The sequence below is a fragment of the Alternaria ventricosa genome, assembly GCF_023758065.1.
Source record: "Alternaria ventricosa strain BMP 2768 chromosome Unknown scaffold_14, whole genome shotgun sequence".
NCBI lineage: Eukaryota > Fungi > Ascomycota > Dothideomycetes > Pleosporales > Pleosporaceae > Alternaria > Alternaria ventricosa.
Window position 1 is genome coordinate 32,685 of NW_026055694.1, and position 12,818 is coordinate 45,502.

Below are 12,818 nucleotides of genomic sequence, written 5' to 3' on the forward strand. Positions count from 1 at the left end.
ACGTGGCGATCGGGCCGGCTGACTTGAGCCGATGTGCGACACAGCTCCGAGTGCGGGGACCTGCGCTGGCCTGAACCACTCTTCGCATGAATCGCATCTATGGGAACACAGGCACAATGAATTCGGTCGGTTCGATTGAAGACTACATTGTAGATTTGAAATCGTAGATAGCCCCGGTCTAAGCCGATTGGCATGTGGAAGCTTCCGTCATAGTCTTCGGACATCCTGATTGATACAGTCACGGAATTGACACTGCTTGGCGTATCGCAGGTAGCTCCGCGTATCACAAAAGTATCAAGACATGTCTAGAGGCAGGGACGGGTTAGATAGTTGCTTCTGCGCCAATCGAAATGGTGTCAACCGAAGACGGGAAGCTAGGACCACGCCTAAGCGGAGTTTGGACATTCATCCCACGCTCTAGCACTCTTTCCCCAGATTGTGCGCGCCGACCGTGAATCGCTCACTCAACAGCGGCCATCTCTCTTCTCTCACCCTCGGCCACCCCATTACCTCCTACCACTACCGCCAACATGTCTGCTGCCGATGCGAAGCCATTGCCTTTCGTCTACCAGTTCGCGGCTGGTAAGTTCCAATTGTCTTAACACCGCTCCGCTCCGATGCGACAGCTACCCGAGAGAAATCCGGATCCGCTCCAAGCAAGAAATCTATACACGCTTCGCTCCAGCGGTCGCGCAGGGCATTCCTGCGTGCCAGTCGAGCTTCAGCTATGTCAATCAGTACTAACAATGTCCAGGTGCCGTGGCTGGTGTGTCAGAAGTGAGTGCGCAACCGTCCATGGGGCTCGCGTGAGATGAACTATGCTAATCAAGCTCCATCTATAGATTCTGATAATGTATGTACCATCCTGCACCCACACAGTCGAGACTCAAGCACTAACACTATCTCAGGTACCCGCTGGACGTCGTCAAGACCCGGATGTAAGCGACCGTATATGACACCACCGCTGGACCGCCTCTAAACATACGCAGACAACTTCAGACCTCTGGCAAGGTGGTCGGTGACGAGGGCTACAATGGCATGATGGACTGCTTCAGGAAGATCATCAAGAATGAGGGGTACGCTATGACGCTCCTGCGATCATGAACCAGAGGGGTTGACATCTGCCAGTGCGTCGAGATTGTACCGCGGTATCACCGCGCCTATCCTTATGGAAGCTCCCAAGAGGTACGCGCGCTCCCATACTTCTTTGATCTCGAAAATGCAGGAACTCATCTCACGCGACATAGGGCCACCAAGTTCGCGGCCAATGACTCATGGGGTTCCTTCTACCGCAACCTTTTCGGCCAGTCCAAGATGAATCAGTCGCTCTCCATCCTCACCGGCGCAACCGCAGGTGCCACCGAAGCCTTCGTCGTCGTACCCTTCGAGCTCGTCAAGATTCGGTTACAAGACAGGGCGCAAGCCCACAAGTACAACGGCATGGTGGACTGCGTCACCAAGATTGTCAAGCAAGAAGGACCGCTCACCCTTTACCAGGGTCTTGAGTCGACCATGTGGAGGCACATCCTGTGGAACGCTGGATACTTCGGCTGCATCTTCCAGGTCCGCGCTCTCTTGCCCGCAGCAACCACCAAGAAGAGCCAGATCACCAACGACCTCATGTCCGGTGCTATCGGTGGCACTGTCGGTACTATCCTCAACACTCCCATGGACGTCGTCAAGTCGCGTATCCAGAACTCTCCCAAGGTCGCAGGGTCGGTGCCCAAGTACAACTGGGCATGGCCCGCTCTCGGTACGGTCATGAAGGAGGAGGGCTTCGCGGCACTATACAAGGGATTCACACCTAAGGTCCTGAGATTGGGACCTGGAGGTGGTATCCTGCTGGTCGTGTTCACTGGTGTTATGGACTTCTTCCGCAACATGCGTGACGGCAAATAAGTGATGTCTAGACTCGGTGTCACTCCGCGTAGTCTTTAGACCACTCCAATCAGTCAAGAGTAGAAAGAAATCTCGTAATGTAGATCACGTATCCTGTATCCGCTTGCTACAAAGCAAGGGGTCAAATCACATCCTTCAAATCATGTTATGATGGTGTGAACTTGTGCTGGTCATTTCGTTGCTTTGAGAGTGTCGCTCTACTTCCGATCATAAATGCTTCGCGTCCTGAGCTTTTTTAGATGGTATTGTCATCTTTCGTAGTTGGAACGCCCAAGATCAGCACTTTTCATACACATTTTAGAGCTGCCAGGTAGAAGGGCTCGACTAAAGTCAAGTCCGGCCTGAGTCTACATGGGCGAAAGCTCAAACGACTTTCCTAAAGGAGTTCAGCATCTCCGACAAGTGGAAAATCGCACCCCGAAACCAGCGCAGCCTAACACATGCCAATCCCGCGTTCTATCAACCCCAAACGACCCCACTTACGCGGCTAGACACGGATGACGTCACCCTCCCCTCCACGCACTCACCATAGCCCATCTTGCTGCCTGGTGACCCCTAAAGCCCAAACAAACAAGTTAGTTCACGCCAGTGCCAGCCAGGGTCTACTTGCATAAGTACTGCCTGTCCCTCTACCCCACTATCCAACACTACAAAACAAACCACTACAACAACCTCCACGATAAGACCACTCTCGAAACTCCGCGCAAGCAAACACATACATCCACACAGACTCTATACCACCCGAACACCGCCGCACAACATGCCTCTCGTAGTCCCCGGTCTGCAGTCCAAGGACGGAAACTCCAACGATGACTGGATGAGCAAGCTTATGGGCAAGAAGCTTGGAGACCAGCATGACGAGATGGTGAGTTGCCTCTTCCTAGCACACATCTCCTTATCTTATCCCTCATCCTGAACTTCAGCGCTGACACATTGCCACTCCCAGACCTTCGCAAAGACAGACCTCCCGCAGCAACACCGCGTTCTCAACGAAGGCGACATGAAGACCATGGACTTCCAGCCCGAGAGGCTCAACGTTCACCTCGATAAGGACGGTACCATCAACAAGGTTACCAAGGGTTAAGCGGTCATCTCATGGCACGGTCGTTCGGTGTGAGGGAACACCCATGACGAATGAAGGCATGAAGGCATGAATCTTTGAGAGCCAGGCCTCAGATCTTGTTAGTACACATATCAGAATATATCAAATCACAGAGATGTGAGACATCATCGCGCATGGAGTGATGAGTGATAAGTAATATTTAACGAGAGTGTGTCTGAAAGAGATATTTGTCGCCATCTTTCCGACTAAAGTAAACAACAGAACTCCTAAAACGCCTTACAATGATATCGTACAGTAATTGTGAAAGTATATACATCCGTACAAAGAAAGTAGATGTCACGCCTAGATACCCACGAATGTTTTCGAGATAGTGAAAGAGCAAGGCGCAGCCTTGTCAGCCCCGAGCCTAAGCCCTACAGCCCTACATGAGCACGGATACCGATTCGAGGTGGAGCATTCGGAGACGCCGAAAGACATTGCCACTGTGGAGAAAGCTTGTCGCAACGTCGTTTCCTTTGACTTGTGCATATGGTAGTTCTTCAGTTTTTCGATCGCTTCCTTGACACGAAACTGTCGTTTCTTATCATTTGTCCCTCATTAGACCTCCTGCCTAAGGCTGCAACAAGATCGGTCATCCTCAGCATCGTGGAATGAATCGCTTCAGGATGCTCAAAGCACAGCATGATGCATGCGCGCATTGTCGTTGCAGAGAAGTATCTTCGCACATTCTTGTCTTTGCTGTTGTTGCTCGCGGCTCCCATGACCAGGCCAATCCACAGCAGCACTCCGGCCATATCGGACCAACAGTCTGAAAGGTCGGAGTTCTCGAGGGCGTCTCGTAGTTGTTGGAGGATGGTGTCGCCGCTGATTGTCCGTGTGATTACTTGTTGCCGAAGCGGTACGTCCGATGAGCTTGATTGCAATGTCGAAAGTGAAGGTCGCGAGAGTGTGGACGAATTCGAAGGCCGGTGATTGAAAGGAAAGCCTTCATTGCATAAACCAAACAAAGAACTCTCGGAGAAGTCAGTAGCCGGACTGACGTCCTGGAATTCAACGGTCGAGGAGAAAGAGTCGTTGGAAAATGAGGCCGCGGACGAGCTAAACATAGCCGGTTGCATTTCCGGTACCTGCACTCGGTCAAGCGCCTCTGATAAAGGTACTTGGTCCAACATGGCCTGAGCCTGTACAATCGCGGCGAGGCGAATGGCTTCATACTTCCAGTCACTCTTTTTTAGAATGGTCGTTCTGCGAGATTGTTGTACAGATTGAGATTGAACGATGCGGTCGTAGACGGGTTGGATCTTATTGGAGTTGCCGGTACGCTTCGAGCTATTGGTGTCAAGAAACATCTCAGTCATGGCGTGGATGTCGACCAGAAGTCTTTGCGCGTTTGGATTGCAGTTTTGCGACCTCTCGATTGTCACAAATCTTTTGTGTGGCTGGTAGAGTGGCGATTCCGGTATCGTGACAACCAAGGGATATGCCTTCACCGCCCGCAATTTACAGTATTCGACGTACATCGGAGTTGGTTGGACTTCCTGCAAAGCCGCAGTCGCAAGATTTGCCCACGAGACTGCAGATGCTAGCTGGCCGTTGACACCCAAGTTTTGAAGTCCGCCGCGCTGCTTGATCATCATTGCAATTCCGTTTTGGTGGAAGTGTAGGCCTGCATCGGACCGACTAATGACGTCCCCCAGTATGAGTTGGCTGACGGCGATAATGTTGTGATCTGCCACACTCTGTGCTGCGTCTGTGAGATTCCCGCTCACGAAATGTATGACATCTTGGCGCAGTGCTGCGGTCTCCAAACTCTCTATTTCGCGATTGTGGACGACATCATCGTATGCGGAAGCCATGTAGAGGGTGCTGAGGAAGGTATGTGCGTAGTTCAGGCATTCGGGGATCCAGTACCTACCCAGACCCTCCGTGCCGAAGTACTTGGAGCATTCGAGCTTCAATTTCTCGACGTTGACGCGGGTGTCACTCGATTGAAACATCGTTCCGAAAGGGTCGAGGCCATTTCCAAGACACCTCAAATCTGGCACTGGCTTTAGGTCGAATGGATACAGATAGTCACTCATTATTGGAACAACAATGGGTGTCTGGAGAATGGTCGATTGACGAGGCTCAGTCCGTGCTAACTGTGTTTCATGTCTGGGAGCCTCCTGGGTGCTGCTCGTAGACTGCAACAACCGGTGTATCTTATCATCACTCTTTTTTGCCTTGACCTTTGGTGGTTTGATTGTTCGTGGCTTCGTGGTGCTTTGGGATCCTAAGCTCGATCGCGAATGATCCGAGGCTTCGCTATTGGCCCTGTTTTTGTCGCTGGTCTGATTCTTTGTAGCTTTTAGATAGCTTCCCATTGCGGTCTGGCGTACGGTTTGCATGGCGGCCTTTGATTTGAAATCGCGGGGATTGGTGGCGGTAATCCATCTAAGGCTCGCATTGTCAGGTGACTTGGCCGTTGGCGAAGAGCTCGACTTGCGAGATGGCATGAGTTCTACTGGGTATTAGCGTCTGGCACCACTGAGTGAGCTGGGAATGGCGATCAGGGGTTGTGCTGATATTGGTGATCGTGTTACACACCGCGTAGGTGCAGCATGCGCAAGCAGTGGACCTCGGCCGTAGCGAGAGCGCCTTCCGCATGTGGTACGCGCATCGCGTCCGTTCAATGATACGAAAAGATACGCTCACCATTGAGTTGTTGCGGAGGCGACATGACATTTCCATAGAAGCTTGAGTCCGATGCGATCGTCGAGGTTGGTGAAGGATAGGCGTATTGCATGTGATGGGCGGAGAAGAGCGGTCGTGCGGCTGGAGGGGCAGTCATTGTTGTCGACTAGCCCGATAGTACTCAAGGATAATTGGCAAGCGCGATGATGTTCGATTCGGTGATCGGAATGTGTGGGTCATTCCTATGGCAGATGTAAATATCTTAGATGGAATCTCAGCAACAGAAGACGAAGGATCGATCGGTATCGGGTAAGGCTGAAAGTAATGGGGCCAGAAGTATATATACGCGGCTGGCGACAGTGTGCCTTGCCGCCCGTGAATATTTCCAGAAAGGGCGCAATTCCAGCCATATAAAGCTTTGTGCAACAGATGAAGCGGAAAGCAGGCAATTGTGCGTCATAAAGCGTGTGTTGAGTATGCGCAGCAAGGTGCTGGTGCTGGGATGAGTATACGGTGAAGGCAGTCGTGGCTGTGTCCTTAATGCTTGTTGCGACGAGTGAACGAGAGGCCTGCGCGCCGGGGAGGAGGTATAGTTGGTTGCCTGAACGCCGACCCATTGCACTGGTGCTCGCTTTAGCGCGGGACCCGTCTCAGACGCAGCACGAGTAAGTAGGGCTTTCGGGGATCCGTCAAAACTTTGGAGCAGTTTGCCATGTTGGATGGAATGGGCTTGGTGCAATGCGCGCGTTGCCATTGTGAGCAGAATCATGAGGCTGTATCCTCTCAGTCCTTCTACAATCTCTGTGAGGGACTTCACCCACATCGATTGCCTCGTGAGGAGACCAGGCCCTTCATTGGACATTGCTTCGCACGTGCGAAAGCTGACCTCCAAGCCCTGAAGACGCTGTAGAGGCCCAGCGCGTCTCACCGCCCGGTTGATGCCACCGCATCCCCCGGGTGCATGCCAACCCTGCTATCTTATCTAGATGCAAAGTTTGGTCGAGTGGCGGACGTAGATGTCTTTACCAAGCCATTTCGTCCCATGGAACCCTTGGATCAGCTACGTACCTCTCCGCTACACACGACACGAGACATCAGGCGATGCTACGTTAGACGGAGAACACAGATACTACCGCAATCTGAACGTTCGCATACCAGTTGACCAGCTACATGGGTGCGCCATGCCTCGGGATCCCGTACAAGACGCGGTAGAAGGGGGCAGACTGGTCGAGCTCACCAATCGCGAGGTATATACTCCTCTTCCTGCCGTGAGGTTGGATAAGCAGCCTTGTGGGGTCGATACGACCCTGCATTGCTGCTCATTGGAGAGAGAAAAGCCAGACCCATATTTTGAGACCATCGATAGCACACGGCACCCCGAGTACCCAGATCGCCTAACATTACCAAGTGGCTGTTTAATTGTTCGAGTGGAGGTCAATGTATGCTCAGCGGTACCTAGGTAGCGACGTCGGCCGAACCATGACTGCGAGTCTCGTGATGCGACCCCATACATCATCGTTGTAAGTATCGTGGGTTTGAATACACGGACCGCCTGCAAAACTGTACGTAGCTGCATCAATGATACCATCCATTAGATAATCTGGTTATTACTACTACTGACGCATGTTGTTCAGCCCGAGGCCGAAATAATCGCCGGGTGCTTGTGACGGACGTGTATCGCTACCAGCACTTACGTCGCTCCCACCGGGGCTAATGTCACCACTCTCTCTCGCCATCACACCAGTACCATCGGCCCCAAAATCACCACCTGTGCCGTTCAATGCCCTGAGCCCATTGTTTCGTCCCCGCAGCGGTACATTTAGCCGTGCGGTTTCGAACGTAAAGTGCGACTGGCCATGGACTGGTTCCGCTGATGGTGTCTTCAGCTCAACAAGCTCCAACGTACTTCGGAGTGTTGCGCCAGATTCATCGAGAGCCATGAGAAAGCGCGCGAGTTCTTTACATAGCTCCCAATCCTGTTCGTCTTTGGCGCGTTGTAGTAAGCGCACGACTTGATCGCCTGTCGGTCGCAGTTCTTCGAAAGTGTGAAGCACAAGGAGATAGCCACCTGCGGTCTTAAGGTTCCCTTTCTGTAGCGATTCTTCGAATAGTTCTTCCGGTGGAGGCAGGTTCGAGAACAATGTCCGCCATGAACGGACCTCGGTTTTGCGGGTACATTGCACAACAATGTCGAGATATCGGGGAAAGGAGCTCAGGAATGATAGCACGCTCGGTAATAGCGCCTGTTCGGGTGGTGGCTGCGTATCCACTTCTTCGTCCAAGACTTCATGCAGTAAGATCTCCAAAGCATGGGGGAAATAAAGCAAATGCTGGTAATGGTGGCTAAGATGCAAGGCTGCAGGGTGATTGAACTGCGCCAAATGACACCGCAGCAATGCGGGGAGAAAGAGGTGTGTCTTGCATGTGTGTCAGCATGAGATCAGTGTACCACCAATGACGCGAGGGCAGTGAGCTTACCCTGGTTCCGAAGCGCAAGAACGCAAAGCTCGTATCCCTGCGTTGAATCAATTCTGACTCCACCCCGAATATGATTGCTTTGTTAATCAATGCCGAAAGAGGATAGAAGTCGACGGGTATTTGAACAGGCGTGGGCAGTTCCCTGCCGATCTCTGGTGACGCGGAAGCAAGGACGTCTTGCATGTCTATCCAAACTCGCATGTCGTTACCATCGAAGAACCACAATGAGTCCCGTAAATCGTGGCCGTGTACACCTTCCATGGTCAGTTCCATAGAGGGGCTCGCCGGCAAAGAATCGGCATGTCGGTCCAATGCGAATGCAGGGTGATCGCGCATAAGAGCATAGGTCTCCACGTTCTGCGCGATGATGCGCATCTCGTATTTGAGTTCGCCACTCTCGGTAGTCGTTGGCTGCAGGAGCACAAGTTTGCCATCTACGAGGAACAGGATAGTCGCGACCGCCACGTCCTGTGTTGGATCACCGTTATCTAGAAAGTGTCAGCAACTACAGTGCTGTAGGTTCCGAAACACGTACGTATTTGGTCTTCCGGTAATATCCAGCTAAGTGCTCGCACTCGTGTGGGTGCCCGAATGATGCCATGCAGGGCGATTTGGCCCACTTGCACCAGTTTCACACTTGCGTCGGACACACTGATTACGTAGTGGTACAGTATATTCTCATACGTGTAGACCAGGAGTGAATCTTCGCCGGAGGGGGCTATTAGTACGATGGGCGCAGGTAGCTTCTGCGTATGCATGACATGGCTGTTGTCGAGAGCTGCCTCGCGCGAATATACCCGGACCTTGACAAGTGAATTAGTATAAGTCGAACAGAGCGCCTTGATGTACCTACTTCGTGAGACTCGCGGCATTCGACAGCCGCAATCAAGACATGCTGGAACCAGCACATACCCCCTCTGACAGTGAACTCATTTTCTATGAAAGGATCATCAAACATTTTCCACCGTCCGCTGTTAACGGAGTAGTGGGCGAGCCCTCTTTTTCCTGCTATTGCCACATAACGACCGTCGTTCGAAATGACAGCGCTCCTAATCGGCCATTGGTCGACAAGGTAAGCCGAGGGGATTTGAACGTGGTGCCAGAGAGAGACGTCGGCGGAGATCGTCGTCAGATCTGGCAGATCGTAACCACGGTATATCATGAAACCCGTACTGGTTTGCATCAATGAGCGAGACACGTTTGCCGAGGAGAAGCAGCCAGTGACTGCACTGCGAGCCATCTCTAAAACGAAGAGACGGTTGTCGTTGTCGCCCAACATCAAGAGCTCCGCACCACCTCCAATCCAGAAAGCCTCTTTGACGCTGAGAAGCCAACCTTCATTGTTGGTCTTGGAAAGCGTCCTTTCTGCAGTGAAGCTGGTGGCCCCGGGCTTTCCGTATACACTCCACATGGCCCAACCGTGTTCATAGCCAGCGAACAGACAGTACCCGTCTGGCGAGTATGTCAATACAGTTAACTTGCCGGGCGAAGTGACGTTCGGTCGTAATTTATGCGATAGAGGGATGTTGCCGGTGTAGTCGCGTGCGGTGTATACATGGATCTCGCCACTGGCGCAGCCAACAGCAAGCAAAGAGAATCTCGCATTAATCGCAGCTTTAACACCAAAATCGGCATCAGTCTTGGGTGTGTGGAAGCCGTAGCCACGGAAGAGACTAGAGACAGCAGCATCTCGTCTAGCTGCCTTTTGAACGGCAAAGGCTTTTCCATCACTTGTGATCCAGCACGACAGGTTCATAGGTCGATCATGGACCATTTCACGCATCGATACGTTACTCCCTAACCATGTCATCTTGGTCAGAAGCTCGGTGCTGGTCTGGCTTCCTGTGTTGTCCGGTGCCCAACGAATACATTGTACGGCCGCCGGCTTCTCGGTGGCCACGACCAACTCGTCGTCCAGAGCCAAAGCCCGAATTATCCCAGCATCCACCCGTATCACCATCCGGAACCGCAGACTGAGCTCTTTCAGGCCATTGCCCTCTCCAGGTCCTGCATTGACATCATGCTGACGCTGGATCTTGAAGCCTGTGATTGCACTGCTCTTCCTCGCGTGACCTCCGTGTGTGTTGGTGAATTGAGCCTGGTATATGCGGGATGAATGGTCTGTCGCGAGCGAGTACGTGATGAGGAAGCCGAGCGCGGTCTGGACGACGAAGATCTGCGAGTCAGGGCGGAGTAGGACGTCTGTATTTGGGCCGTATGTCCTAACAGATTGCTCTGAACGAAGCACAGAAGCTAGAACTACCGTAGGCTGTGACGAATTAGCACAAGAAGCGCCAGGCTAGCAATGGAACATGCCTTTGTCTGCCAGATTGTGAGTGTTGTTCTGGTGAGGGTCGCAAACATGTGACCACTCCTCGTCACCCTGATCGCGATGATGGTGCCATGTATGTCGTCCTCTACTGATTGAACCGACGCGCCTTCTTGGGGCGACTGCGCGCCATTCTTCTCTTCTACCCCACTCTTACTATCGGCAGAGGCCTCATGTTCAGATTGATTCTGCGATTGGGGGTCAGACCCTCCATGCGCTCCGTCCGATTGCTTGTGTTCGACGCCATCGTGCGAGGTGTTCGTGCGCCCAGGATCCGTACGTTTAGTGGCCGCGAAGACGGAGGGCGACGAGATGGGCCAATACGTCATGGCGGTCTACCGCAAGCGATGGCTGCATTTGCGCGCGCCCATCTCAATGCGGGGATGTATGCTTCACGGAGCTCATGCTAGCTGGGTTGGTGCAGGGGAGGCTGGTGGTGGAGCTGGGCGGTGAAGTCACGCGAGGCGCAGCAATGTGGCTGCCGCATCCGTGCTCACATGTGCAGGCAGTACGCGTATCGCGGGGGGAAGATGCGATGGCCGTCCCGCCCATGCACCACACTAAAACATCACAACGGACGTATTGCTCCAAGGGCTTATTGTGAGATGTGGCCGAGAGATGACGGACCGATGTCGAATATACTGCATTCGGAAGGGAAGCTTCACCGTCGATTACGGTGCGCAGATGCGCATTTGCGCACATGCATGAGCCAAGAAATCACAGAAGCCCCGAAAATATCCTGCTTTGCCAACTATCCAAAAGCACTGCGTCTAGCCACTTTATTTGAACTGGATTTGAGCGCATGTTGAAGAGAGCAAACTTAGATGTCTACGTTGCATTAGGGATTGGTTAGCTTTCGTTGCTTCCACAGATGTAGACAGTAGGGCACTTGTTTACTCCCAGGGTTCCTCCTTGTGCGAGGTGTAGCAGTGAGATCGTACTCGCCCTTCTTCCTTGTGTTTGAAGTGCGAAATATGGTGTGCATCTCAATAGAGTTGGGGTATGCTTCGCCACTGTTCCGCAAGCAGTGAGACAGCCTTTCTGGAAGCATGCATCGGCCAGTCAATGTTGCAGCGGCAGAAGCTCTCGCTTTGTCCAAGAAAAGAAATAATACGTGTTAAAAGCAAGTAACCTTATGGTGTACATCGCCTCAAAATTTGATCAACTTCTGGTTCAAGGCCCAGATAGACTACAAATCACTTGTAATACCATTCCGATACGAAGTGGCTCGGTAGCGATGCCGATCTTGACTTCTTTGGTGTTCTTTCTCTAGCGGTTAGGTTGCATTTGGTCCAAGGTCGGCGTTGGTGTGGTCCATTTTACCCAACTGCCCCGCGTCGCTCAAGTGAATTTTTCCACAACCAACATGTGCCCTGGAATATAAACGCACGGTATGCTCGATCTTCCATCAATTCCTAGAGAAGGACAGATGGCCGGTTAGTCTAAACACCTCCATCTTCAACGCATCCATTCTAACATCCCATCCAGAGCTGGTTATGGCGCCAGGTTAAGGTTTCTTAACGTTAAGTCTAAGGAAGAAATTTCTAGACGTCCTGGTCACGAAAGTGGCGTGGGTTCGAGTCCCACTCTGTTCAGCATTCGTCTGGTATTACCAGATACTCCAGGATATTTTTTTTCGCTGTTTTGTGGCACTCGTGGGGCATTTCATAGTCACGCCCTTGTTTTTTGCCACGAGACGCTGCACACAACACAAGTCCATTCAAAGCCTCGTTCGAGAGACATTCCTTTGTCTGCGGAATATATTATTTATCTTTAGAACCTAATGGCTGACTTAAGATGGTTTGGTACAATACCTGTCCAGGCAAAATTTCAGATGATGCAAGCGTCCGAATCTTTCACAGATACTCCGCACTACCAAGATTATGCCAGAGCTGTAGCCCCTGTCTTAAATGTAGTACAGCTTCTAACGTGCCTTTCTTTGTGCACTCCCACAGTGCAAGGGTAAAGCAGCTATTATGGATGTACGATTGCCCATCATAGATCACTGCTCGACTACAAGAGACCTCCATTATCCTCTAGTTCCCACCATCATTGTTATCGAAGCTGGAAGTAAGACAAAAGATGCATGACAGCTTAGAACTTTGTAAGTGTGGTGAGCCGCAAAGGCACAGAAGTAGTCCGGCAGAAAGAAGAGGCCGGACCTGTAGGACGAGCCGAAACCATGAACCAGCGCTTTAGTGACAGCTACCAAGACTTCGATGGAGATACCATAATTCAGTCGTTTGTCTGAAGGCCCGCATAATTGTTCTTTACTAATGGCTGGGCTCAAGCTTGTAGAAGCCAGGCGACTACAAATCTGGCGATCTGTCACAAGGGTGAACATAGCACCTTGTCTCGACTGACATCGAGCTTCAA

At 51.9% G+C, this 12,818-nt stretch overlaps 4 protein-coding genes across 4 annotated transcripts; 2 read left to right on the forward strand and 2 right to left on the reverse strand.

Moving 5' to 3' along the window:
* Window positions 1–530: 530 nt before the first annotated feature.
* Window positions 531–1,899, forward strand: J4E93_007587 (uncharacterized protein; the record flags this gene model as incomplete). The annotated part of the gene is made up of 7 exons (XM_049345493.1): window positions 531–582; window positions 755–777; window positions 843–853; window positions 909–938; window positions 990–1,076; window positions 1,129–1,185; window positions 1,248–1,899. The coding sequence occupies 7 exons, from the start codon at window positions 531–533 to the stop codon at window positions 1,897–1,899; spliced, it is 912 nt and encodes a 303-aa protein (XP_049197020.1).
* A 760-nt stretch (window positions 1,900–2,659) lies between these two features.
* J4E93_007588 (uncharacterized protein) lies at window positions 2,660–2,983 on the forward strand (the record flags this gene model as incomplete). Its single annotated transcript, XM_049345494.1, has 2 exons — window positions 2,660–2,764; window positions 2,846–2,983. 2 exons carry the CDS (start codon window positions 2,660–2,662, stop codon window positions 2,981–2,983), a joined length of 243 nt encoding a protein of 80 aa, XP_049197021.1.
* Window positions 2,984–3,501: 518 nt separating this feature from the next.
* Window positions 3,502–5,349, reverse strand: J4E93_007589 (uncharacterized protein; the record flags this gene model as incomplete). The annotated part of the gene is made up of 1 exon (XM_049345495.1): window positions 3,502–5,349. One exon carries the CDS (start codon window positions 5,347–5,349, stop codon window positions 3,502–3,504), a length of 1,848 nt encoding a protein of 615 aa, XP_049197022.1.
* A 1,899-nt stretch (window positions 5,350–7,248) lies between these two features.
* Window positions 7,249–10,771, reverse strand: J4E93_007590 (uncharacterized protein; the record flags this gene model as incomplete). The annotated part of the gene is made up of 5 exons (XM_049345496.1): window positions 7,249–7,965; window positions 8,114–8,601; window positions 8,649–8,916; window positions 8,967–10,382; window positions 10,496–10,771. The coding sequence occupies 5 exons, from the start codon at window positions 10,769–10,771 to the stop codon at window positions 7,249–7,251; spliced, it is 3,165 nt and encodes a 1,054-aa protein (XP_049197023.1).
* Between the last annotated feature and the right edge of the window lie 2,047 nt (window positions 10,772–12,818).